The sequence below is a fragment of the Carassius auratus genome, unplaced genomic scaffold (genome assembly GCF_003368295.1).
Source record: "Carassius auratus strain Wakin unplaced genomic scaffold, ASM336829v1 scaf_tig00215421, whole genome shotgun sequence".
In the NCBI taxonomy this organism is placed as follows: Eukaryota; Metazoa; Chordata; class Actinopteri; order Cypriniformes; family Cyprinidae; genus Carassius; species Carassius auratus.
Genome location: NW_020528082.1, coordinates 82,070 through 110,000, shown reverse-complemented (window position 1 = coordinate 110,000; position 27,931 = coordinate 82,070). Strand labels below are relative to the sequence as shown.

Genomic DNA, 27,931 nt, shown 5'->3' with positions numbered 1-27,931 from the left:
TTTAGATTGCTTCGGGGATACCGCGGCGGAGTAACCCAGTACCTTTGTGATTCTTCATAGACATAAACAGAGAGAAGTAGTTCCGGCTACAATGTTCTTCCGCAAGACGCAAGCAGTTCTGTTTATTAACCGCTAGAGCGTCAAAAATCACAGACTGCAGCTTTAACATAAAAAGTCTCTGATCGTATATTTTATCACTGCTGTACACCAAGAATGTGTTTAAATATGTAAAACTGCATAAATATAGTCTTGTAATGGTTAATCACTTGTTTAAGGGTAAACATTAAGGTTTCTGAAATGTCTTAATGATGTATGGTGGTTATTAGTGCACATTAGTGCCTTTAATCTCTTATACTAAAAAAAGTAATGCAAAAATGATGCATTATTAATTAAAACTATTCACACATTCAGTTCTCTATGGACAAACGAAATTAACATTAGTATAGACAAATCAAAGTCACAGTCAGTGTTTGCTCTTAATTAATGGAGATATAGAGCCATATAATATATTGCTTAGAAGAAAAACAATCCACTTTGCAGTGCTTTATGTATATGAAACAATTACAGTTACAACATTAAATGAAGCATGAGTTAGAAACTCGTCACAAGAGCACGTAGATAAGTGGCAGCCGGCAGCATATGCTCAGCAATGTTTAATCAAGTGCTCCTGTGGTTTTTCTCCTCGATTCTGTATCTAAAACCAATTAGTCTGCCTTCAATCCAGCGATCATGATACACTGTACACTAGCATTACAAGCAGATCAATCTTCCGTAGCTAACAGACGTCTGTATCGCCCACCCTCCCGCTGACATCACCTGTTGTAGGGCTGTCACCAGCGACACCGGTGCATGCTGGGTAGGACCATTAGCGCAGCACTAATGTATCACTTACCCACCAGGCTCTTCCTGTCCAATGTATCAATTTAACCACATAGTTCTGGCCAGAAATGTGTCATCCCCATTCAAACTAAGAAAAAGGCTAGAAACTTTCAAACCTGGCACCTAGTGTAGCAGGACTATGAAAATAATATAAAATGAAACAATAAAATAAAATAAAATAAAAATCACAATTGCATAGCAACACCACAGAAACCACTTCAAATACAATAGCAACCACATGGCAACATCCTGGCAACCCCTAACCTCATTAATTGTTGTGGTGTGTTTTAAATGTGCAAAAAATGACTAATTTTTGTTTACGCATAATATACAAAGAAATGCAATAGGAGAAAATACTGTATAAAATAACTCACAGCATGTTTTCAGAAAGGTTTTGCTGTTTACTCTGAGGTTCAGTGGTTTGGTGTAAGTGGGCAGGATACAGTAGATTAGGAATTGCTCACACACACACACACACACACACACTGTACCTGGCTAAAGCAGGAATATAGTGCACTTTCAGGATTTAATGAGAGTGTCAGACTCTGGAGTCTGTCATACATCATCTTAAATGGCTCATTAGAACAGAATTGGTTTTGGACATGCAAACATACACACATGCACACACAACCATTTGTGTTGACTCACCTGGCCGACTTTGGCGCTCTCACACACGAAGGTCTCGTAAGGCATGGCCAGCTCTGGTGGAAACTCATTAATGTCCAGCACATGAACTGTGACAGCCACTCTGCTGGTCAGCACTGGGTTATCTACACAAACCACACAAACATCAGAGATCATATGTCATGAGCAACACAAAGCACACATTACAATGTTCTTCAGTTATGGAAACCTTTCTCTCCCTTAGAATGATTTTAAAGGTTTTTTACTTTTTTTACTTATTGTATTTTTAAAGGATGTATGGATTGTTAAAGGATATAGAAAGCAATACTGCCAATTATTTAGGATTTCTGTTTAAAAATAGAAAATATTATATTTTTTAATTAATCTTGCTCCATAATATCATACATTAATGGTTTTACATTTATCATCAAACACAATATCCACGATAAGCATCACAATACTGACATCAATATATACCCAAATGACATAATAATGTTTTAAATTATAAAAGTTTAGTTTTTTTTTTTTTCCTGTAAGCAATGATGCACATTTCTATTGCTGCTCTTTTTAAACTTTATATTATTATATAATCACAAGATTATTATTATATATATATTTTTTTTTCTAATCAGCATGTTAGAATGATTTCTGAAGGTTCATTTGACACTGAAGTCTAGAGTAATGATGTTGAAAATTCAGCTGTGCATCACATTGATAAAATACATCATCATACAATATATTCAGTTAGAAAACAATTATCTTCAATTGTAACAATTTTTTGCAATATTAAACTAAAATCATATGACATCAACCTTCCACTGAGGAACCAAAAGACATTATAAATACAGGACTGAGGACATACTTTACAGTCAAAGTAGTACACTGTACTGAACATCCTGTTCAAACCACTAATATACTACAGTATACTGCCATCATGTGGTTTTACACTGAAAACATTAAAGGAAATTTAAGTATTATTCATAGGCTGCTATTCTATTCTATTCTATTCTATTCTATTCTATTCTATTCTATTCTATTCTATTCTATTCTTCAAATTTTTTATTGGGTAAGAATATAAGGTAAAAGTCTGTCTAAAAAGAAGAAGTTTCTAGCTGACACACGAGGTCAGCGGTGTCCTCTCTGGCACAGCTGTTGATGTTTGAACACGTCTCGCTGATATTGTTTGAATTCTGCGGTGTGGAATAAACTTTTATGGATCAGATCTGTGAGTTGGGCTCAGCATGTCTGAGGAGAAGGTGAGAAGGCTTAGAACGAGGGATCTGAACTCATCCTTCCCAGGGGTCCCGTATAAAGCCAAGACCTATGGGTGATCTTGATGAAGATGAGCAATCTTCCTGGAGAGAAACTGTGTATGTGTGTGTTTGTGTTTGTGTGTGTGTGTGTGCAGCTGTTTGTTACTTTAGCTTCAGGGGCTCCAGGGCGTCTGATGTCCGTTATAAAAAATAAAATTACTCTTGCTACAATTTATCTGAGATCTGACACATCATCATTCTCCAGGTCCTGTGCTTCTGCCCCAAATGTCCTGCAGCAAATTGCTTTTTCTGTAGCCACTGTTGAAGTTTTAAAAGATGCTCTGGCTAACTAAAAGTTCAATGCAATTCACTTCGATTTTCAAACCAATGATGTCCAAAATTTGAATCAGATAATAAACACACTGAATATATGGCAACATTTATCATTTTCTAATTGAATTCTAATCGATGCATTTCTACATGTCATATATATATATATATATATATATATATATATATATATATATATATATATATATATATATATATATATATATATATATATATTGAAGTTTCTCTGGAAAAATGTACAAATCTGTTCTATTGGGACACACTTAGTGGCTAAACACCTGCAAAATATGTTTAAAAAGACTAGCAATGATTATATTTATTGATCAGGGTTAATTTGTTTTCAAATATGTTACAATAAATAAAAAAAAAAATAATAATAATAATCTTAAAATCTGGTGAGCTTTTTATTAAAACCACAACATTTTTTATGTACAATGGCTATAACATAAGGACTTAAATGAGGGATTTTGCCACTAGATGGCGCTGTTGTATAAAGGAGAAATCGTCCATCATGGTGTAGGCTAGATTTTATGACAGAATAACAGTGAATGTGTGTTTGAGATGTTTATGTTCGTACTTCGATAGTTATTGTTGGCCTGACTTCAAACAAATGAAAATGCTCTAATCACATATTTAAAATGGGCGTCTTCTTAAGATAAAAGAGTTCTGCTTCCTTTGTAGGTTTGACGGACAGCTTGCTTACCCTACAAAAGCCTTATATGTGGACAGTACATTCATTTTGCTCTGTTTACAACTGATGCTGGACAAGATGTAAATAAATAATTATGTGTGCTTAACACATTCTGTAAAAGATACTGGTTCTGGCTGTAGTGTAAAATAGTTTCCCCTTCAGCAAGCTGACTCTATTGTATGTAATGAGCGTCACAGAAGGGATTATGCAAATTAAGTGTAGCTATCTGTACGTTTGCTGTCCTAATGGAAACTAAAAGCAGAAGTTTTCATGATGCGCAACAAGCATGAAGTGTTTGGGGACTGTGTGCTGACTCATGCTTCCCTCAGCACTTTCATATTTAGTACAAAATGATTCTGAGGCTCCCGAACATCTGGAATTCCACCTGGTGTGACATTAACGTAAGGAGAGGGAGGAAAAACACAAGAAGCTGCAATTTATGCCAGACTAGCTTGTGATGGTGTTGAACAGGTGTTCTCCGCACCTCATAATCGCCGGTTCTGAGAGTTATAGAAAAGCTGTCAAGCATGATTTTGTACACTGTACAATGCAAGTAAGGATATTACAAGTCAAATTTTGGTCATATGAGCATTTATAAGTTGTAGGAAAGCAAAAATGGCTGGTTTTGACTAACTAACTTTTAGGGACATGCTAAATTAAAATTAACTATTTGATTAGGATGACTGAAAAAATGTGAGATATGATGTTGCTAATGTATGAGACACATAAACTGTATGGGTGTGTATATTTATAGTCAAAAATAGCGGATAAGGCCTAGTTTATGAAGAAGCAAGATATACTTTTGAATAACATTGGCTATATTTATAATACCTAGTTTAGCCATGAGTTATTAATGTCAGACTATGTGCTCTGTGATTTCTCTGAATCCATCTGGGCCAGCAGAACAGAATGTAAAATTGTCTAAAAGACATTGATAGTGAATAGAATATGAATAAAGATGGAGTTTAACAGGCTGGACAATTCCCATTGCAGGACAGGAGGGCAGTTTAACAGCCCCGACTTCGCTTTAGTCTCTCCCAAATTAGCTTTAGAAATCACAATTAGCATATCGCCAGTGCAACCTTGAGAGACAGTGAGTAATAACCGTTACCATGGTGATGAAGGCTCAACTTTTAATGACCTCTCATCCCCATTCTGTCTTAATGAATGCGAGTCTGTGCGTTTGTAATTTTGATTGAGCACCACATATCCAACAAGATAATGGCCTTGGGGACTTCTTGGAGGATTTGACAACTTGATGACGATGGATTTGCTTATTTACGTCATTATTCAGTCCACAGATCTTTTCCGACACAAACGCAATTACAGCAATGACATCTATGATGCCGCTGTTTGATCGCTTTTCAAATTACTTCCTAAAAAAGTCCATAAGAAATGCAGTTTGTAAACCCTTCCAACCCACCCCAAATAAATAAATAAATAAAATAATGATAATCTGACGGTTTTAAAAATCTAGCATATGGAAGCCCATTTCAGTGGAAAAATAAAAAAAAAATAAAAAAATCACACTTAATTAAATAATAATTATGGAATAAGAATTAGATTCTGACATAACAGTAAAAATTATGAGATAAATGTTGAAATTATGAAAAAAAAATATTGACATTCTAAATCATAATTATAGTATTAAAAAATCTGAATAGTATGAATTGTGACATAGTAAATTGTAATTATGAGATGAAGGTGAAATTGATGAAAATTGGCATTGTGTAATTAGTACTAAGTCATTAGTATGCCATAAGTCATAATTATGACATATAAGTTGAATTATGCCATGTATATGAATGATGAACATTATTATGTTTCATCAACTCTGAATATCTTTCCTTATGTTGCCAAATTGTTGTTGTTTATATTCAATAGAAATTTGATATTTAACCTGAAAATAAATAAATAAACAAAATAAATAAAAAGTTGGCCCTGAAACTGAGGTGACTAATATATCTATATCTATCTATCTATATCTATATATATATATATATATAGATATATATATATAGATATATATATATATATATATATATATATATATATATATATATATATATATATATATATATATATATATATATATATATATATATATATATATATATATTTTTTTTTTTTTATGTTAATCAAAATAAAAGTCACTGAGGGGCGAATTATTTTATAATGATATATTAAAAATGAAAGAGTGATTATGGATTAATCCATTATCTTCAACTGCCTTTAAAACAGATTATCATTGTCTTATCATTGAGTCTTCTATAAATGACCACCTTGATGGCAAGGAACAATCAATTCATCAGCAGTTTAAGAACACTGAAATGCATCAAATGTTAAGTTCACTAAGTCAAGGAGAAAGGAGAGACACTGTAATGATACATATTCCAGGAGAGTGGTCATACTTTATGAATGCTCATAAAATGCAGACTTTAATGGAATTTGCTACTGACTGCACTGCGATGGGTCACAGTGAATCAGTCCGCAAAAAAATCCCAGCATTTAAGACAGCTGACGTTCTATGAATCACTTCTGAGGTTCACAGTCATACTTACTAACTTTAGTGGCCACAACTGAAATGTTGTGCTGGGCTATACTCTCCCTGTCCAGAAGCTCATTGGTGGAGATGGTTCCTCGGACAGGATCGATGTCGAAGAAGCTGTCCAGGTCACTCTTCCAATCGATGGAATACCTGAAGAACAGAGAACAAATTTAGGGTCCACAGCTTGCGCCAACACAAACCCTCTTTTGGCTTAAAAACAGCTGTCAGTATTTACTAAGGACACGCAGAGCATAATTTGAGCTGGAAACGCATGGACACATTTATTTTTGCAGCTGACCTAATTGCCCTTTCCCTTTCAGATGTAAAATTTATAAGGGAAGAGTATCTAAATGAATCATGCTCTATGATTTACTAAGGCTTGCACTAGTTAATTTATTGGTATTTTCGCCCTTATTTAATGCCCCATAAAAGCATGTTTTAACACATTTGTAATCCTGGACCACAAATCCAGTCAAAGGGTAAGTCTGAAATATTAATAAATAAGCTTTCCATTGATGTATGGATGATGTTTGTTAAGATAGGGCAATATTTTGCCGAGATACAACGATTTAAAAATCTGGAATCTGATGGTGCAAAAAAATCTAAATATTGAGAAAATCACATTTAAAGTTGTCCAAATTAAGTTCTTAGCATTGCATATTACTAATAAAAAAATATGTTTTAATATATATTACAGTAGGAAATGTACAAAAAAATCTTCATGGGACATGATCTTTACGTAATATCATAATGATTTTTGGCATAAAAGAAAAATTGATAATTTTGATCTATGCAATGCATTGCTGGCTATTGCTACAACTATACCCCAGTGACTTAAGACTGGTTTTGTGGTCCAGGGTCACATTTCTATTTTTATTTTTTGCCTGTATTGTTGGTGGATTACCCACACCTGATTATAATGGTCTCTGTTTGTTTGCAACCTTACGCTAATTAGTGCTGCACCTGGTAGATGGAATTTGTCATTATGGAAATGATCTTCTGCGTTTGTGTTCTTTAATCTGCACATTGTCAGTAAATCAACCGCAGAACTTTACACTCCCAGCAGCACTTTTTTTGGAATTGCAGTCTCACACTACTTTGACCTGTTTAGTCCTCACATTCACTCTCATTTTTAACGCACACAACCAAAGGCATAAGGATACAGTCACAAAGCTGACTGGACTTTTATGATGTATGTTTTGCAGACTTAGCAACAAAAGAATTCTGAGCTGGACTAAATGCACTGGTTGTTTTTGTATATACATACGGTGGTATTTTTACCTGCTGATGACTCCTGCAGAGCTTAAAGGAGTCAAAACAGTGGCGGGAATTCATTACACGCACTAATGGAGGAGATCTGCTGCAATGAGACGGTGGTTCAGTTGCTTGTACCAAACTGTGATGATTAGCATACTGTAACTCCCATAATGAGGCATTCTTGAGCATTCTTTTCATTTTAGGGTCGCATCTTGTCACCTGTTTTGCGTTTGTTTAGATGCGTTTGATCAGTTTTGCATTCAAAGCCAAACCACACCAGAGTTAATTTCAAGTTCATTGTTTGGTGTATACCAAGTTTCATATTGCAGCGTTCACAATTGTTGAAATGAACCACAATAAAGCAGCAGAGTTTGTTTTTGTCAAACCAAACCTGCTTTAGGGTTATATCTTGTGACATCACATCCTGTTTCGGGTTTGTTTAGATTGTTCTGGTCTGTATTGCATTCATATATCAGTTGAGCTGCACCATAGTTCATTTCGACTTCACTGTTTGACACAAAGCACGGTTCATATGGCAGTGTTCACGCTTATTCAAATGAACCACAATAACAGTGCAATTGCACAAGTGTTTTTTGAGGGACATTTTCACTACTAGGTACTACTAGATTAGTATCAAAGATGAACATGATACTCAAGAGTATATACTGTATTACATTTTTCTATTTTCTCATCCTCACAGTTTTACACAGCCTTATTATGTTTGATTTAGTCATGCGGCAAGCTGGCATGAAAAGATTGTGCACTCTAGTGAATTGCAATGTGTGGGGTCCAGTTTTGAACAGCTGTGAACATTGGTGTAATGGCGTAGCGACCTTGTTAACGGACCCCGTAACCATTCTCAGGTGGTACTTTACATGTGTCTCTTTTGAGACTTTGCACACCAGTATGCATGAATATGAATAACTTCGAAAAGTTGGGTTTTCATTGACCTTCTTCATGTTCTACTTGACGCTTTGGACTCATTCTCTCACTAACACTTTTGCAAACCTGTTCTGAACTCTGGACGCATTAATGCAGGCTGATATTTTCAAAGCTGCTTATTTATTTATTTGTGGCCTGACCTAGAATCGAGCAAAGAGAAATGAAGTGGGAGCGCTGGGCGAGGTGAGATGCTACGGTGTTTATATTCTCCACAATTCAGCAGCTGCCTTGTTAAATTCACTCAAAAGGTGGTCAACAAAAAAACATCTGAGGATTTTGTGCATTTGCATTGGATTCTCAACAAAAGCCTTTGATGTTGTGATCCACAACCGTTAGGGGGCCGGTTCTCCATAATAATCATCATAAATACCACACAAAGACTGCAGCTCTGGGAATGTAATGCATATAAAACCGACTCATCTGGAATTTGTGTTAATATAGCACTTTTCAAAGCACGGAACATTTGGGAAAAGGAAATATCTCTCAGAACCCTCAGAGTCACGTGGCATCATGTATGAGAGAGAAGAAAGAATAAAATGTTCTGGTATTGTCATCATAAGCTGCTTTTGAAAGCCAAATATTTAATATGAAGATCAAAAAGATTTGAAAGCAGTGCATGCAACCTTTTTTTTTTTTTTTTTTTTTTTTTAAAGAAAATTCATTATTGAATCCTCAATGTTCTATTTAATGTTCCATCAGGCCAATTTTGTTTGCTTTTCTTGTGTTTTTTTTTTCTTCTTTTTTAATATATATATTATTTTATTTAATAATAGTTTAACAGCCAATGCTGCTGCTACAAAATAAATAAATAAATAAATAAATAAATAAATAAATAAAAAAAGCTTCAAACTGAATTTCAATGTGCTGCTTCATTAATCATTACAAGACTACGAGATTACAAAACATACAGACTGATGAGCAAATTATTCATTGTAGAAAGTAGTTAGAGACCGGCTCGACAGACCCTTGTCTGTACAGAGAGATGAAGCAGAACATCAAATTTGTCCTATTTTTCCAACTAACATGACTCTTCGTTCTATTCCTGTAGGAGGATGTGAGAGTCAGTTAAACAATTGTGTGTCTCCTGAATTTTACCTCATTAACTGTTAGTGAATTGAATAGGACAGTCGCTATATACTGGGGTCAGTATATTCAAATGTCAACTCACAGATGAAACATTAATACGTATTTGGAAAAGAAAGCAAGAGCTGTGGGTCGATTCAGCTGAAATTGCAGCTTCACTGGGCCCGAGATCCAAATGTGTAATGAGATAAATATCTCGGAGGAAAAGCTGAGTATGTTAAAAAACAAACATTCATAAATACAGGAACATCCAAGGACAAACTGATCTAAAGTCAACATGAAATGCTGTTCAAAACCCATTTTGCTTTCATAATGATTCATTTGCAAGTGCGATTCTGAGAGAAAGAAAAAAAAAATACGTTGCTAGAAGTTTTTAAAGATAAACATTTTATTTTCTTTGAAAAAACTGATGAATTATGCAGGCATTTAAAATGCTAAGAGGGTCAATTTTGATGTCACGTTGACCTTAATCTGTTCTAACATCTTGGTTCTAGTCTGTACTTCTCTGATCACTCCAGGAGCTATACGGCATTTCTAATGCAAATTCCTCCTTAGGGTGAACCTCTTATGTTGTATTTCCTCATTTTTTCAGTTACTTTGGTTAAAAGCTTCTTCTTAATGTAGAACTGCTCATGTAATTTACTGTACAGAACTCTACATTCCCCACTTTGCTCACTGTGGGGCTCTGAACTTTTCTTTGTTTGGTGCACCTCAAGAAAGGTTTCAGTGAACTTCCGTGCATGTTAACAGCACAGCTTCAGACAAATGCAGTTTTTCATAAGTTTGTCCATTTCTGATCTCTCTGCAGCTCTTTTCTTGACCCCTGAAGCTTGGAGAAAACTTAAAAAGCTTTGGTGGAAGTCACAGAAACCTTCAATACCAAAAAGCACTTTAGCTATTTTGTCTCACTCCACGTGGACATGCGGCACGTATATACAGATCTTTAAAAGCTTTGTTCCCTTTGCATGGAAGCTCATTGGGGACCATTGTTTTCCGATGAGGAAGTGCACATCTCCATTGAGCAATGTTACAATGTTTCTAAATAATTAATCAGGGAAGCCCACAACAATGGGGAAACAAAGCCCTTTCACTTATACAAATCTTTCCATTGTCCATTTTGCTTTCTTACAGTATACTGAATGAAAAATTAATAAAGAAACAAACTAACTTGTGATGTTAGGTAGTTTTGGGACCCCCCAGTGGTGCATCAGTGGTTTTGTCTACTTGTTAAACTTTAAAAGCAATCTTAAGAAGTGCACTTCTAAAACACAATGGATTATAAAACAAGATAAATCTTTCAGCATGATGCCGTTTTCAGTAAACACAAATACTGTATATAGAAATGTGTAATTTGGCACACAACCAGTTGTTCCATGGATAAAAATTAAAGGTACAGTTCACCCCAAAATTTAAATTTTGATATTAATTACTCACCCTCATGTCAAGTTCATCTGAGTACAAATGAAGATTTTTTTTTGAATTGTTCATTTTTTTAAGGCTACGAGAATACTTCTTGTGCGCAATAAATAAATAAATAAATAAATAAATAAAATTAAAATTAAAATTAAAATTAAAATTAAAATTAAAATTAAAATTAAAATTAAAATTAAAATTAAAATAACAACTTTAATTTGTCTCTGTGTTACCCTGGCGACACTTTGGAGAGTATCACATACGTAAAAAAACGTATACAACATATGAACGCAGATACATTGTTTACATTCAGATCAAAGAGTAAACTGCGTAAACAACGCAAACAATGTATCCGCGTATGGTGCTACTGACATAGAACAGAATACGTTATTTATGAATGTGATCCTCTCCGAAATGGTTCCAGTGTCACTCGGAGGAGACAAATTGTTGAATAAAGACGTCATTTTTGTTTTCTTTGAATACAGAAAGTATTCTTGTAGCTTCGTACTATTACGGTTGAACCCCTGATGTCACATGGATTATTTCAAACAAAATCCTTACTACGTTTCTGGACCTTGATCAGAGAGCTTTTGGAGTTCATCAAAAAAAAAAAAAAAAAAAAAAAACTTTATTTGTTTTTCGAAGATGAATGAAGGTCATTATTATTAATGCACGATTTTTCATTTTTGGGTGACTATCCCTTTAAGTCTGTAACATCCTCTAAATGTGCTCAAAGGCACAATAGTGATGGCTCGCTTCTTGCAAGGACTGATGACGAGTTCCTATAGTCTTGTTTTTTATATATGTGCTATGTTTGAATACCTGACTGGACTGTTTCCTGCGTCGAGATCCTGTGCTGTCACAGCTCCTATGATGGTGCCCTGTGGCGTGTCCTCATAAACATCCATCGTGTAGAAGGGTTTGCTGAAGACCGGAGGCTCATCCACATCCAGAACGTTTATCTTCACTGTCGCTGTGTCTTTGAACGGGCCAAAATTGTGGAACCGTGGATCCAGGTGTGCATTGGAGGCCTCCACTTTAAATGTGTATGCTTTTTTGGTCTCATAGTCCAACGGCTGGGGAAAGAGAAACAGGGATGTTGTAACTATAGCATCAGGTTAAAAAAAAAAGACGCTAACAGACAGCGTTCTCCGTACTGGCCACTCATTGAGGTCTTACATTAAAGCTTAATTCTTTTATTTTATTTGCGTTTTATCTTTTGCATAAATTGCTCGCTTTGATCATTCTGAATGCGGGGTCTTTCTCAGATCTCGAGTGTGTCACAATTGCTTTCAGGCATGTCAAACAAACAACACGCTCTCCAGAAATGGTTCTCTCCCGCTCCCATGCACATTTTCCCCTGATTTTGCTCCCCATCCTGTTGATTCAAGACCTCTTTTCTTCTGAAATCTATCTTTGAATTCTCACTTCGGTTCTTTTAAATCAAAGCTTGTCAGTATGACAGCCGTAAAATGTCCGTGTGTGGATGATTGTGGTCTTGCAACACTAAATCAAAGCAGCCCATCTAGAGATGAAAATCGTACAGTGCTGTTGTACAATCTCTCTCTGTCAGTCTGTCTCTCTGGGAGATGGCGATAGGGCAAAGGAGACAAAGATCATATATCTGACCTGTATACGGTTTCCATCATGAGCAATTTACTTCTGCATCATCTACAGATGAAAACAAACACCATAGGTAGAAATGAATAACAACCGCAGATCTGTAAATACACAGCATAAGCACTCTATATGGAACTAATATGTATTTTACACTAAAGCAAACAGCTGTTTAGCAGAGAAAGGAAAAGACGTCAACTTTGGGTGAGTGGAAACTTGGGATCATTTGGGATTTGGTGGTGTCAGATGGTCCTTGCTGAAGTTTCCTCGTCAACTAAATCAAATGGTGCTAATTAGACTCCCAATTAGGTGAAAGTGAACCTCCAAAACCTGCAGTTGCTAATTAGCTAAAGTTCTTGTTGACATGAAAACAGACTCATTGGTATTACTGAAGTCTTAACTACATAATACAGCGGAAAAAAGCTCACAGTTGCCCACAAGTAATTAGGAACCAAGTCATTTTACATAAAATATATTTATCTAATTATTCAAACTAGCCTATGGCCTTCTGTGTCCCAGGGAGACGCCACTCTTTGGCCTTTAGAGGCTAAAAGATGCATTGATATGAAGGTTGCAAGCAACAGAAAAATGACAGAAAGGCAGTTTGCAGGGAAAATAGCTTGCTTTTCAGAAAAAAAGGACATGTGGAGGACTTCAGTCTTCTTTAATATGCACAACGCTAGTATAACTGTATTTCTATCCTGATGACATTACGCCACGTCCCTCGTTTCAATCAGGACACATAGTCTTTGTATAGCTTCTAATTTGAAACAAAAGCTATAAATTGCTCTCTGACTGCCATTTCATGTGGTTATTTTCCATCTTGGTTCCCTCAAAGGGATCTTTAGTGATGCCCAATATTAAATTATGGCTGGATCTTCACAGTCACATTGCCTGAGAAAGGCCCGCACGATTGTGATTTACTTTCACCCCATGACGATATTTTCATTTATACTCCCCCAGAGTGACTTTTCAAGGTCACTTAAGCTTATATACAACTTGGCCATATAACAGCTTTGCTTTGGTATAAATTAATTCGTAAAAAAATAGAGAACATAGAGATAGAGATACTAAACAGCATCTGCCTCACCTCTGCACTAATGTTACTTCATAAAAACTGGATATTTGCTACAGTCAGACAAATGTCAAACTATCTTCCTTTTTTTCAGAATATGATATATTTCAATATAATAAAATAATTAAATATCTGATAGAGTTACAGATAAAAAATAAATAAAAAATAAATAAAAAAACTGTCCAACAGTCCATTACAAAATACAAATAATGAGAAAAATAATGAAATATTTTAAAATAATGTTGTCTTTATATGTTATTTTAACTTGATGCAAAGCTGAATTTTCACTTCTTTGGCTTATATGCCAAAGCAATTCCTGCTCAAGGAGCATTTCTTATTATAACCAATGTTGTATTTTGCTGATTAATATTTGTGGAAATTGTGATACACTGCCAATCAAAAGTTTGCTGCATAAGTTAGTTACATAAATTCCTTATTATTATTTTTTTTATGCTGTTTTTTAAGCATTTCATTCATCAATGTATCACCATTATGTGATAAAAAATTATATCTACACACACACACACAAAACACAGAATATTCTAATGATTTTTGAGGTATCACGTGACACTAAACACTGGAGTAATTATGCGGAAAACTCAGCTTTAAAAATTACATGTTCAAATATATTAAAACAGTAACCAGTTCTTTTAAATGTGGTAATGTTTCAACTTTTTACATTTTAACTGCATTTTTGTTCAGATACTATAAATGCAACCCCTGGTAAGCACTTTTTATTGATTGAATAATGAATAATGAGAAAAAACTAAGAAGCGCTCCTTTACGCACATCAAATCAACACCTGTTCCACAACCATGTACATCAGATTCCCATTTGAGTTTTCCCGACAGGCCTGAGATGTGAGGTGAAAAGGGTGAACCAGACATGGCGTCCCTCCCGCCGCTCGTGTCCAGTATTGATGGTGGACGGTGGACGTGAATGGTGATTAAATGTCAGAGGAAGCTGCAGGATTATTGGAGGTGAGGAGGTTTAGCCTAGAAGAATGTCAAGAGCATCATTGCCCTTTTAGTGTGTGTGAGTGGCCACATCACCCCAGCAGCCTCAGTTAATGACTTTACAACGAGACGGGGAAAAGAGAGAGAAAGAGAGAAAAGACGCAGGAAGGGTAATGACAGTGACTCAAAACTAATGAAAGGCTGTTCAAGTGTGTCACTATAGTTGTGATCAAACCGAATCACAATACGAAGACTAGTGTTTACGACGGCTTTTTCTCGTAAAGGTCCTCAATGCTTTATATTGTGCCATCAGCACTAAACCCTTGACCATGAGAAATAGAGCTGTTGCTTTTAATTGCATATACATATTTGTACAGCCACTTACTGATTACACTTGAGTAGTTAAGACAAAACTGAAATGAGAAAGAATATATTCATCAAGAAAATATTCACCTGTGTTAGGATATAGCATCCTGGATTATTATTTTATTTATTTATTTTTTTTACATAGTGTGCATTTTTTCTTTTCTGTCACTCAATATGGGTCAGATTGAAAAAAAATAACATGTCAAACATTCATATTTAAAATCAAAATATCTGGCAGTGAATGAATGAATTGAGACTACAAGGTGGTTTCTAGCTAATTCTCAGCTCCATCTATTGATTTGCTGCCACAATCAGACAGAAAATCTTGTGTTCTTGACAAAATAACCACATTTTGCACATCAAACATCCGATAACTATTATCTATCAAGAAAACAGATGAATTACACACATCAACATTATTTAACTTAATGGTTGATGTCACCTCTAGTGAGTGTTTTCATTACGAAGCATTGATCTTCAATTATAGGTCACAGTAACAGGACAATAACTCAAGGGACACGCAGAAAACCTTAGCCATCAGTGTTGAAACGACACACACACACTCACACTCACACACACACACATTCAAGCTACAGCCAGAATGTAATTCTAAATATTTGATTGTATGGGGGTTGACGGATCACTGATTTAACATTTATTTTTCATTGCACTTCAGATGTTACAGTTGTTCCTCACAAGCATATTATGTAAAATGATTAATAACTGGAGGTGAATTCCCACATGGAGTGTTTAATACTATAAATAGTCTTTTTTTTATTTTTTTTTATGGTCTATTAAAATTATAGTTAATCATATGTGACATTACAAATGCCACATCCTGCGCTCTAGAAGTAAATACGCTGAACTGTATGAATTTTCTGGTGTTGCTAATAGGATACTGTTGAATAATTTGGGGTCAAAAAGACTGTAATTTGTTTGGTTACAGTGACAAAATATTTCTAATTCAAGTTAATTGTTATTTTCAACTTTCTGTTCATTAAAGAATATATAAAAAAAATAGTACAACAGTTGATAATAAGAAAAGTTTCTATAGCAACACATACATAATTAGAACGATTTCTGAAGGATCATGTGACACCGACGATGCTGAAAATTCAGCTGCATCACATGGATTAATTACATTTAAAATATTAAATATAAAACAGTTATTTTAAATAAGTCTTTTTTTTCACTACATTTGGAATCAAATAGAAAAACAGGAAACACACCAACACACATTTATATATATTATGGACACTTTCATGAACTATCAACACAATGCAACAAAGTGCAAAACAAAAACGTCAAAACACCTGAACAAAAATCAAAAAAAAAAAAAAAAAAAATATTATATATGTGTGTGTGTGGGCAAGTTTTTGTGACATATCAGGACACAACTCTGTATAATGACATGGGTATGGCACAGGTATTACAAGGAGAGGGTGACTTATGAGGACATAACCCATGTACCAATTGTTCAAAATGCTTATAAATCAGAATTAGTTTTTTTGAGAAAGTAAGAAAGTAGGGTTAGGGTTAGGGGTAGGGTTGGTGAAGGGCCATAGGATAAACAGTTTGTACAGTATAAAAACCATTACGCCTATGGGATGAACCCACTTTTCACAAAAACAAACGTGTGTGTGTGTGTGTGTGTGATGTTGGTTCCAATTTTTTCACAAAAGACTAAACTGAGTGTATTGTGTGTGCATATCTATGCATTTGTAACAGATACAATAGGTCGGAGAATCTGAATGCTTTGGAGAACGTTAATCAACACGCAAGATCAAAGGCCTCAGGAAAGGTGTTAGTAGTTCAGACAGTACGTGTATATGTGTACGTGAGTGAAATGCTCATTTCCTTATCTGTGCATGCTGACACTTGAACGTTACCAGAACAAAAGACACTTAAAATTCAGTACTTCATGCTAGTGAACTCTTTGATATGGTAATTCGCTCCCTCCTTACACTGGTGTGAGTGCCCGCCGAGAAATCCAGACGATCGCAGCCCAAGCCGTCAACGCCAGTCGAGGGAATTGAACAATTGCGCACCTGATCCTAAAACAAGCACCATCCATTGTGTGGGTGCAGATGCTCGGAGCCATTCAATGCAATGTAAATATGTCTACTATTAGCATTCTCCTCATGATTATTTCCAAAAGCGGCTTAAAAATGTAGCGTCACCATCCTCTGGTGAATTTCCACTGCAGCTCACAGTGTAGATGTTAGAGCACTTTGATGTAAAGTTCATTTTTATTTCCATTAGCGTTTGGGATCTTTGCTTATCCATGGCAACCAATAGAAACTCCAGCAGACATTTTGCTCACACAGCCAAATACTGCATTATTCTATTCTTACTTAAGAGGATCTTTGTGAAATCAATAGCTATTATTAAAGTCAGGCCTTTAATCCTCAGGGCTTCTCTGCACGATATCAATACACCCTCCTATTAGTATGCAGAACTTGCTCGAAGCTTTTCGTAGTGTAATGCAGTTTGCCTTCATCTAAATAAGATTACAATGTGAAGCACCCGGAAAACGTGCACTTCTTTTTGTTGTTACAGTGCGCCTGTTAGCTTTGGCCTGTGAAATATCTCTGAGTTTTCATGAAAGGCTCTTTTTTTGGGTTCGAGCCCATCAGATGCTCGCTCACTCACTCGCTCATGCACTCTCCTCTTTAGGAAACTGAAATAGGATGATGCATTTTTAATAGGAGCTTGGTTTGTTTGTGTTGGGAACAGTATTATACTAACACAACTTTTCTCATCCTCTTTTCAAGACTAGAATTAAATGGGACGCACTGAATCTTTGTACGAGGATTCACTTCCTGCAGATGTCCTACGTGTGGTGGTACTGTAGCTCAGAATAGAAATGTTGTGAACTATTATTGCAATTTAAAAAAGCTATTTTCTATTTTAATATATTTAAAAATGTATTTTATTCTGATGGCAACTTTGAATTTTCAGCAGTGAAATGGACCGTGAAATATGATATTTTGTATGCATTTAAAAACATCTGAAAAGCAATTCTGGTCTACTTAATATGTGACATCTTGTAAATTTTTGTACACGCTTATTCTCAGGAGTATTTTGCATAAAATAGGGTTGTCCGATAACAACTCTGCTTTGTTTTGTTGATTATCTATATATATATATATCTATCTATATATATATATATATATATATATATATATATATATATAACACAAAACTTAACATAATTATTAATCAAGAGTGAAATCCATGCATCCAGTAATCTAATATTTTTTTTAAATATTAACATAATGCATTTATTTTAACAAAAATGCACCCGGAATAGAAATCAAATTTTCTTTAAAAGTACATGTTTAGTATATGTTTAACCATGTGTTCCAGTGTATCTTAAGTGGTTTTGCTTCAGGAGCCAGATTGTACATTGGGCAAGAATTGGTGGCTGATCACAGCACCAAAATTTTTATCATACTAATGTAAACACATTAATAATACCGGTTAAATTGATAATCTGTTGTCTAGTGTGCCTATACAGAATCAACACAAGGTTATCAATATCCAAACTGCTTGCACAACATTAAAACAATAATTTAAATATTGATAATCCAAACTATGCATCTTCATATGGTTCAATTATATTATTTTCATTAACATTAATATGTACTGTATGGAAACCCTTTTTTTTTTTTTTTTTTACCACATAAGGGGAAGAAAATCAACTTGGTAAATCATAATTATTACAAAAATGACATTTTATCTCATAATTTCCAACGTTGTATCTTATAATCATAATGTTTGTAATGTTCACTTTTTAACCAGATACATAATGAACTAGTATGTCATAGTGTTAAATTTTTAGCTAAAATGACTTAGTATCTCATAAATTAAACTTTTTTTGTATCTCATAATTTCTCGTTTGTATGTCATACTTTAGATTTTTTTTAGCACATAATCACCTATCATGTCACAATGTTTAATCTTGTACATACTGATTTAAAAAAAAAATCATGTTTACGTTCTATCTTATAATGATGACTTTTTATGTCATAATATTTAATTTTATCTTATATTTTCTGTGCCCATTTTCCCATTTTCTGTGGAGAAGTTGTGGCCTAATGGTTAGAGTTTGACTCCTAACCCTAGGTTGTGGGTTCGATTCTCGGGCCGGCAATACCACGACTGAGGTGCCCTTGAGCAAGGCACTGAACCCCCCAACTGCTCCTTTGGCAGTTATGACATTATGACTCAGTATCTCATAATTAAACATGTTTCCATAATTATGTCACAAGTTTGACTCATCTTATAATTGACTAATAATTTTGACTCTTTATCTCATAATTATGACTTGTACTTTGTACTTTCATTATGTATGACTCACCACAGTATCTGATAATTATGATTTACCAAAGCCATGGCTTTTCTTATGTGGACAGGTCCTCAAAGGTCCATCAGAACAGACCTGCGGCCCATTTTCTGTTCATGATCCACTAATTGAGAACCTTACCCTTGAAGTGACTGAATACAGTGACAGAATCTCTTATGCTAACACACAACCACACAACCAAACTCATAAACTGAATCTCACAACACTGTTCCATGAGTATTAGCCAATACATCAATCTTGATATTGTTTTGATATTGGAGGTGAACATATCAGAGTGTGCTCTGCATTGAACAGAGCTGGTTGGAAACAGACAGGAAGGCATGTCCCAACCACAGCAGAGTTTGAGGACACATACAGCCCTTTACTTGGAACTGGCAAAGCATGCATAGCCCTTTCCTGCTACAATGAGTTTTCTGTGTCAATAATTCATTTTTCAGCAGAGATGTTTGATGTCTTAGTTTACATTGTGTTATATCACCATACTAAAGAGGTAAAATGATCTTTTGGGTGTCTGAAAGACATACTGTAAACACAAAACTAGGGCAAAACAAATGTATATTTCACCGTTGTGATGTATATATCTGCAGGCACACATAGTTTTATAACACACCTTTGGGTTTTTTAGATGTATGACATTTGGAGGTATGAGATATCCTCTCTAATAACCTCAGTTCACAGCACTGACACAAACAAACTGTTAACATCCCATCTCCCTCAGACTGCTGCTCTCAGCGAAAGTTTTTTATATCCCTTTTTCTTTCCACATGGTTTGCATGCTGACATCCTTGCACACACACACACACACACACATACTGTTATACACATATTTGAAGTCTTTGATATGCATTATTGGATATTATCAAGCACACATCATCAGATGTTTGCCACTGCACTTGTCTGTCATGTCATAACATCTCACATTCACACATGCGTGCATGAAGGTAAACAAGCTGTTTCCGTTTCCAAATATGATTTTATTCCTCTCAGCTATAGGGATACTAGCATTTTGTTTAATAGAGAAGAATATAGTATGTATATTGTGCATAAATAATTCACATGAATGGCAATTGAATACTATATACCACAATACAATGTGCTTGATTTGATAATCCATTTCCAACTTGAAAAATTAACAGGAAGTGACATGAGCCATGATTTTTAATACAATACTGCCAAATGTAAAGACATAAAAAATAATAATAATAATGCATTACAAATGCTAAATAATTGCAAGGTGATAATTAAATGTCACTCACTTATTAATCCAAGAAAGTGTATCATATCTGGTGAATGTTAACTGCCAAGATTGCAATTCATCTCAATGGCAGTTGCTTGGCTAAAGCTTGTATTCCCATTTATTTTTCACACTCTCTGATCATATTGTATTACAACACATTGAAAGGTCTCAAGGCAAAAACGCTGCATACTGCTGTTTGAAATCTTTATTGCTGCTTAATGCATTCTGTGTCACACACTACTTTACATATATAACTAGTAATAGTAGCAGTATTCAGTGAGGCACATGCTAGTATTCCATTCTGAACTTTGCCTTTTTCATTTATTTTAGCAATATATTAACCAGGAGTCACCTATAGGGGGCACTGCCTACTCCTGTATAAAACCTACAGGATGTGCTCCTGTTCCCAAACAAACACATGGAGAAAATGTGCTAAAGTGAAATGAATATGGATAAACAAAGCCATCCAATGTGGTTTTCACACCCAAGACTTTGCTTCTTCCCACTCATTCTCAAATCAGGTGACAATGCTTTTACTTTTTTTTTTTATCATGGAAGTGGTGAATCATTAAAATCCCAGTGACTGTGGCAGTTTGAACACTTTCAGCTGATTTATAGATCAAACAGCACATTAATGACATATTTAATGGGGGATGAGAAACTCACAGAGAGTAGGACACTGCAGGAACGAGTCATTAGCCTAAGGTCTAGAAGTCTGTGTCTGATTTTTGTGGCAACTGAAGAGGCTAAAGTTGTGTTGACATTCTGCCATGGATGTCCATCTGCCTCACACTTTTCTTGTAATGTTTTGTTGGCCTCTCTGCAGAGCAGATTATATTTAATATTTTTTTGTCACTGTTTCTTTGTTTAAGTGAACTATGTGATAATTAGAAGGCTTGTTATTCTGTGGGAGATGGTGAGATCCTGTGGGATCAGACTTCTCTCACAAAACTTATAGAATAATTGCTTTTGTTTACTAATGGGAGAAATGAACATCATTTGTTTTTGATGACTAATCATGAGCTGACCCACTTACAGGGAATTTGGGGCTGTAGTTTCTTCACACCCTGGCACAGAATGCTGACTCGTGTGAAATATAAGGCTCCCAACGTGTTTACACTGCAACCTGACATTGTTTGTTATATATGTGTATGTGTGAATACTGTATATACAGCTCACCAGTCAAAAAAGGCCTTATGATTACAAGGCTGCGTTTATTTGATAAAAAAATACAGTAATATTCTTATGATTTAAAATAGAGGTTTTCTGTATGATATTTTTAGTTCCTTTTTATTTTTTTAATTGTAAAGCTGAATTTTCAGTATCATTCCTCCAGTCTTCAGTGTCACATGATCCCTCAGAAATTCTTCTAGTTTACGGATTTTCTGTTCAACAACCAATGTTATCAATGTTGTTGTGCCGCCTAATATTTTTGTGAAAACTGATTTTTTTTTTCTCCCCAGGGTAATAGAATAGAAAGTTCAGAAAATAATAATATTATTATTATTATTATTATTATTATTATTATTATTATTATATAGATCATAATTGCCTTTATGGTTAATTTCGATCTATTATTATATATATATATATATATATATATATATATATATATATATATATATATATATATATATATATATATATATATATATTTATTTTTTTTAGTGGAAACTTTTTTTTTTTCTTCAGAAAATGATAATTATTTTAAATGTAATAATTTAAATTTATATATATATATATATATATATATATATATATATATATATATATATATATATATATATATATATATATATATATATATATATAAATAAAAAACATTAACCCACAGTATAAGTTGATTAAAAGTATATTTTTCATTGAGACTTTGTTCTGTTAAAAATGTTCAACCCTAATTGTGACAGCTAGCTCTTTTTCTGCTAAGTGTGAAATGTGTGAAGTTTGTTGTATAAAAGAAGCTCCTCTATATTTAGTATTTCAATTACTGCTTTCACAAAACACTCGTTTCATTTACAATTATTGACAGACACACAAATATGCTGCAATTCACAAAGCATTTTAATCTGACAAGAGCATTCTTTGAGTAGAGCTGAAGATAAGGGAATACGTGACTCGCTGGGTGTGTGTCTCTGCGTGTGTGTATGTGTGTGTGCATGCTCATTATTGTGTTGGTGAGTGTTTGCTTGAGGAATTGTAAATAGGGATGTTCCGCACGATTGTGGCGGGGATCGGCAGGGCCTATTGTTTGCTTTAATCGCTACTTTAGCCGAGAGGCTGTCTAAACATTTTGGCAAGCTCCTGTGCCGCCCATGTTCACGCTGACACTAGAGCAGGTAATCACTCAGAATCCTTAAGCCTTGATGATCCTCTCTACACACAGACACACACATACATCGCCATTCAGCCAGAGCCCTGCTATAGTCTTCAACTTCATTTCTTTACTTTTTACAAGTATGCTAGCATTTCTGTCTAAACTAAAGGATATTGTTCAGTAGCTTAAAAACATTTAATGCAACATAAGCTTACTGCATCTGCACACCATAGACTGCTACAATGGGCTGTACTGAAAATTGACTATACAGTTGTGATGCCCCAGACTGTAATATTTCATTTTGATTTACATGAAAAATGTTCTATAAAGTTTTCTCAATTATGTGCCATTAGACAAGTTTGTTTAATAATAAAAATACTATTTTTACATAAATATAATATTGTATGTTCATTTAAAAAAATGATGTTTCTTTTATGGAATCATTTAACTACATAAAAAAAGAAGTTATTATTTCCTAAATTGTAATTATGCCAAAATAAAAGTTATGACGAAAGAGGATATTTTATGTTTGTATTAAATTTCCAACTTTTTTCATGTCATAATTAGCAAAGAGAAAAATCAGCTTGCATACTTAACTGGATATACATTTTTGCATTAGTTTCGTCCCCTATACAGAGTATAAGTGACCCTGGAGCAAAATCCAGTCTTAAGTTGCTGGGGTATATTTGTAGTTATAGCCAAAAATACATTGCATGGGTCAAAAATATAGATTTTTATTTTTATTAATGCCAAAAATCATTAAGAAAATAAGTAAAGATCATGTTCCATGAATATATTTTGAAAATGTCCTACCATATCAAAACTTATTTTTTAATAAGTTATATGTATTGCTAAGGACTAACTTTAGGATAACTTTAAAGGCGATTTTCTCAATATACAGATTTTTTTTTGCACCCTCAGATTTCAGATATACAAATAGTTAGCCAGATATGGTTCTAACAAACCATACATCAATGGAAAGCTTATTTATTCAGCTTTCAGATGATGTATTAATCTCAGTTAAAAAAAAAAAAATAAAAAAAATTGACCTTTATGACTGGTTTAGTGGTCAGGGTAACATATTATACTATCTATTAGCAATACCTACTGCATACTGCCTACTTTTAAAATATAATGTTAAACTATAGTATATGCAGTATGCAATGAGAAACCATTCAAACAGTTGTATGCTACAGTGTTTATAATGACCTCTATTGCATGTGTAAGCTCTGTATTGCATTGTTGGATACAGTGCTAACTATGATCTAGTGCAGTGGTTCCCAACTCTGGTCCTGGAGGCACCCCAACACTGAACATTTGCATGTGCATTTGAATGTGCAGAGTTGGGTGCATTCAGGACCGGGATCGGGAACCACTGCACTAGACCATAGATTGACACCGTATCCAACAGTGCAGTGGTTCTCAAACCTGTGTATGTCTCCCTAATCTAACACACCTGCTTCAACTCGTCAGCTCATTAGTAGAGACTGCAAGGCATGAGTTGGTATGTAGAACACCCCCCCCCCCCCCCCAGGAACCTATTCACCTCATGTAAGCTGTGGCTTGTAGGGCACACGCTTCAATTCTTTCACTGTGGAGAAAGAGACAGCATCTCCACACTGGCAGGATCGCTGCCTGCCTGGACCTCCTATTGAGGAGAATGCATCACACTGTCTCAGTGTTGGCACGACACACACTCAAACTGAGGGGTAAACAGAGACAATGCATGCCCACAATACATCTCTTGCTATCTCTCAGTTGTTCTGGCTTGCAGGATGAAAGATGGAGCGAAAATAACCGCACTCATTTTTCTAACATTGTCCACACCTATAATTGGTGTCTTGAACCCCTAAGAACACAGACAATGCAGTGAAACCTGTTACTGGACTGCCAGGCAAGTGTAGGGAACAATCATAATTCCATCTCTTTAAACCTCAGAGGGGGGTAAAAGGTTGTGCACTGGAAAAGAAAAGGAAAAGAACAAAAGCATGCTGATTTAGCCTTTAGTGCTGCAGGACTGCTGCTCAATAATCTATATTTCTATGGTAACTCAGATGCAGATGTTTGGATGTGGAAACGGTTGCTGTGAAAAACGCACAAACAAGACTAATAAAAATGTACCATTTACTTTGCGTTTCTCAAAGAGGATTTTCTATATTATGTTATGTTATATTATAATTAGGGGTGTAACGATACACCAATGGCACGGTTCGGTTCGGTTTACGATTTTGGAGCCACGGTTCGGTCCGGTTCGGTTCGGTTTGCTTAACTTAATTATAGCAACAAAATAACTTGTCTTTTTCTTTATTAACTTTGGCTTCACATTTTTAGTGCAGTCAGCATACCTGAGTAAACAAAATTTAAATAAATACTTCCAATGTAGACTAGTCAGAATAAAACATTTATCTCTGTAGTGCAGTCAGCTTATCCGAGTAAATTAAAATTAAATATATTATAAATAAAATGTATATCTTTCACCATTGATATGGAGACATTTGATATGACAAACATTACAAGGTGCAGGAGTGCCTGGCTCCACTGGAACTAACTTTCCAAACAGTTCAGAGATTGGTGCCTGTTTTGCTGGAGGATCATCACTGCTGGATGCCACATCTAACTGCTCCTCTGAGACCAATTTTCACGTCAAAGTTCAGACGCGGGCCAGGCCTACCGCCTGTTTTATACTTCTCCTTACTTTTATATTTTAGACATCCATTAATAAGTGATAAAACAAAATTGCCGCGCTGGTGGAAACAACGCGAGACCGCGCTACTGCGACTGTGAAGAGCGACTCGAAGGTGTTTAGTGTCCCGCAGCAGCAGCGCAGCTGAACAGTTCTGCGTTCAAATACACGCAATAGGCTCAAGCTTGCCGCAAAGCACCGGCAAAAGTAATTACCATAAATGTGACTGGTAAATATTAGGGAGATATTTGAATTATTTACTAATAAACTAGTGTTTTCTAAGTCTGTGTTGCAAGGATGAAGTTGCCTGTCTCGCGATTTCCTCATTAGATGCGCCGAGATCTTCACAGATTATGATTACAATGAGTTTTTGTTTTAGATTTGTTTTATTTCGTTAAGTAGTAATTTACAGCTTTCTATAGATATATTTATTATGTCTGTGAGGCATGTTACGTTTTCACTGAGTGTCGGCTCATTTTATGAGTTATGAATAAAATCCGTCATTCTAAACAGCGGAAAACGGCTGCATATCTAGTGCCATGAAAACACCTATTACCTATGTAATTGTTTGAGCACGGTCCGAGTTAGCTTGTAGCTTCATTCTGAAGGCAGTGGGAAAAGTTTCCTGTTTTTGAGGCTTCTTACGTGTGTCGCTAATATTAATGTTGGGGTGATGTCTCCGATGCGCTTGCATATTAGACGTGTTTCCTGTCGTATAAGTAGTTTTGAGAAACAGTTACGACAGATTGTGTGTGCTTTGTCTACGACACAAATTCCATTCCTGTACTCCACTGGAAAACCAAAATGTTCCCACACAAAAGACTTAAATGTGTCTGTGGGATCTGCAATCTCAGGCGGAGCAGCCATCCTGCGTATGCAGTAGTAACCGAGTGTGACGCTCACTCCCAAGTCACGTGACATGACATGCACTTGGAAAACAGTAACTTTGGAATATAATATTTAGAACAGCGTTTAAAAAGCTCGTATTAGTTGTTACCAATGCAATTTAATCAAATGTATGGAAATAAAATTGAATAAATTAATAGATTAGTTAGTAAGAGATAAGTGACATTAACATCAACAATGGGCAGCAGGAGGCGTGAAAGTACCGCGGTACACCACGAGAGTTCCGCGATTCGTATCGTGGGTGGTGTATCGCGATCTTTCGGTTCGATTTGTGATATCGTTACACCCCTAATTATAATTATTGTCATTATGATGACATTTTCCCTTGCCAAATTTATTGTGCACAGTATATGAAATATTATTTAATTTAGTCTTTATTCTGATTGATCAAGTGTGCAAAGTTCTACTTGTATTTATATCATTGATTATGGCGTATTATGTGTGTAACTGCAGGAGATGTTCACAGGCAAACTCAATATAGACCTGACACTAACATTCCGGCTGTTCTGATGGCATCACTTGATGGTTGCCTATTGTTTTATGACATACTTTCTTAGCTCTGCCTCCATATCCCCTGTGATTCTTTATGCGGCGTGTTGACAAAGAGAATTTCAAATCACAACGAAAACATTTATAGCTTCAGCGATTTAATAAGAGAAGTGTTTGTGACTTTGAGTGTGCATGTGTCAGGTTTTATGGGAACTCTTGGAAATGGTGCAATGCTCTATTCCTGGAGGTAACCTCTTGTCATCTCTGCTTTCTGGAAAATACGACAGGCAGCTATAATGAAATCATGATGCTGTTTTTTATCGCAGTGTTTTTTGTTGTTGTTGTGTACATGCAATTATTAGATTTCTTTATGCAATGTTGCATCCAAACTGATAGGTCAGCAAGTGATTTTAACTGAGTCTGACAGTACATCCGCTTGAAATAACATTACGAGTTCAGTTGAGCTCCAAAAGCAAGGCAAAGGCAAAATCAACTTTGTTTGTTTGTTTGTTTTTAATATTTTATTCTACAAGGACACATTAATTTACTTAAAAGTAAAAGTAAAGACATTTATATTGTTAAAAAAAGTTATATTTCAAATACATGCTGTTCTTTTGATCTTTATAGTCATAATAAAATAAAATAAAATCCTGAAAAACGTATCCACACAAATATTAAGCAGCAAAACTGTTCTCAACATTGCTGTATTAATATATAAGAGCCAATAATAACCAAATCACCATATTAGAATTATTTCCAATCAATGGCTGTTGAAAATGTAGTATTGCATCACAGGATTTCATTGTCTTTTTTTATTTTATTTTTTATGGATAATTTAAAAAAAATCTGGGCTAACTGTTGGCTTTTTGTATACAGCT

At 35.0% G+C, this 27,931-nt stretch overlaps 1 protein-coding gene across 1 annotated transcript in view; it reads right to left on the bottom strand.

Annotated features, from left to right (window-relative positions):
* Nucleotides 1–27,931, bottom strand: part of LOC113094796 (cadherin-12-like) — a 113,820-nt gene that overhangs the window by 9,287 nt on the left and 76,602 nt on the right. Inside the window, exons 7-9 of the mRNA XM_026260450.1 lie at nt 11,864–12,117; nt 6,360–6,496; nt 1,528–1,649 (exon numbers count right to left, since the gene is read on the bottom strand). Of these exons, the coding sequence (XP_026116235.1) occupies nt 1,528–1,649; nt 6,360–6,496; nt 11,864–12,117 (513 nt within the window). The remainder of the gene's footprint in view (nt 1–1,527; nt 1,650–6,359; nt 6,497–11,863; nt 12,118–27,931) is intronic.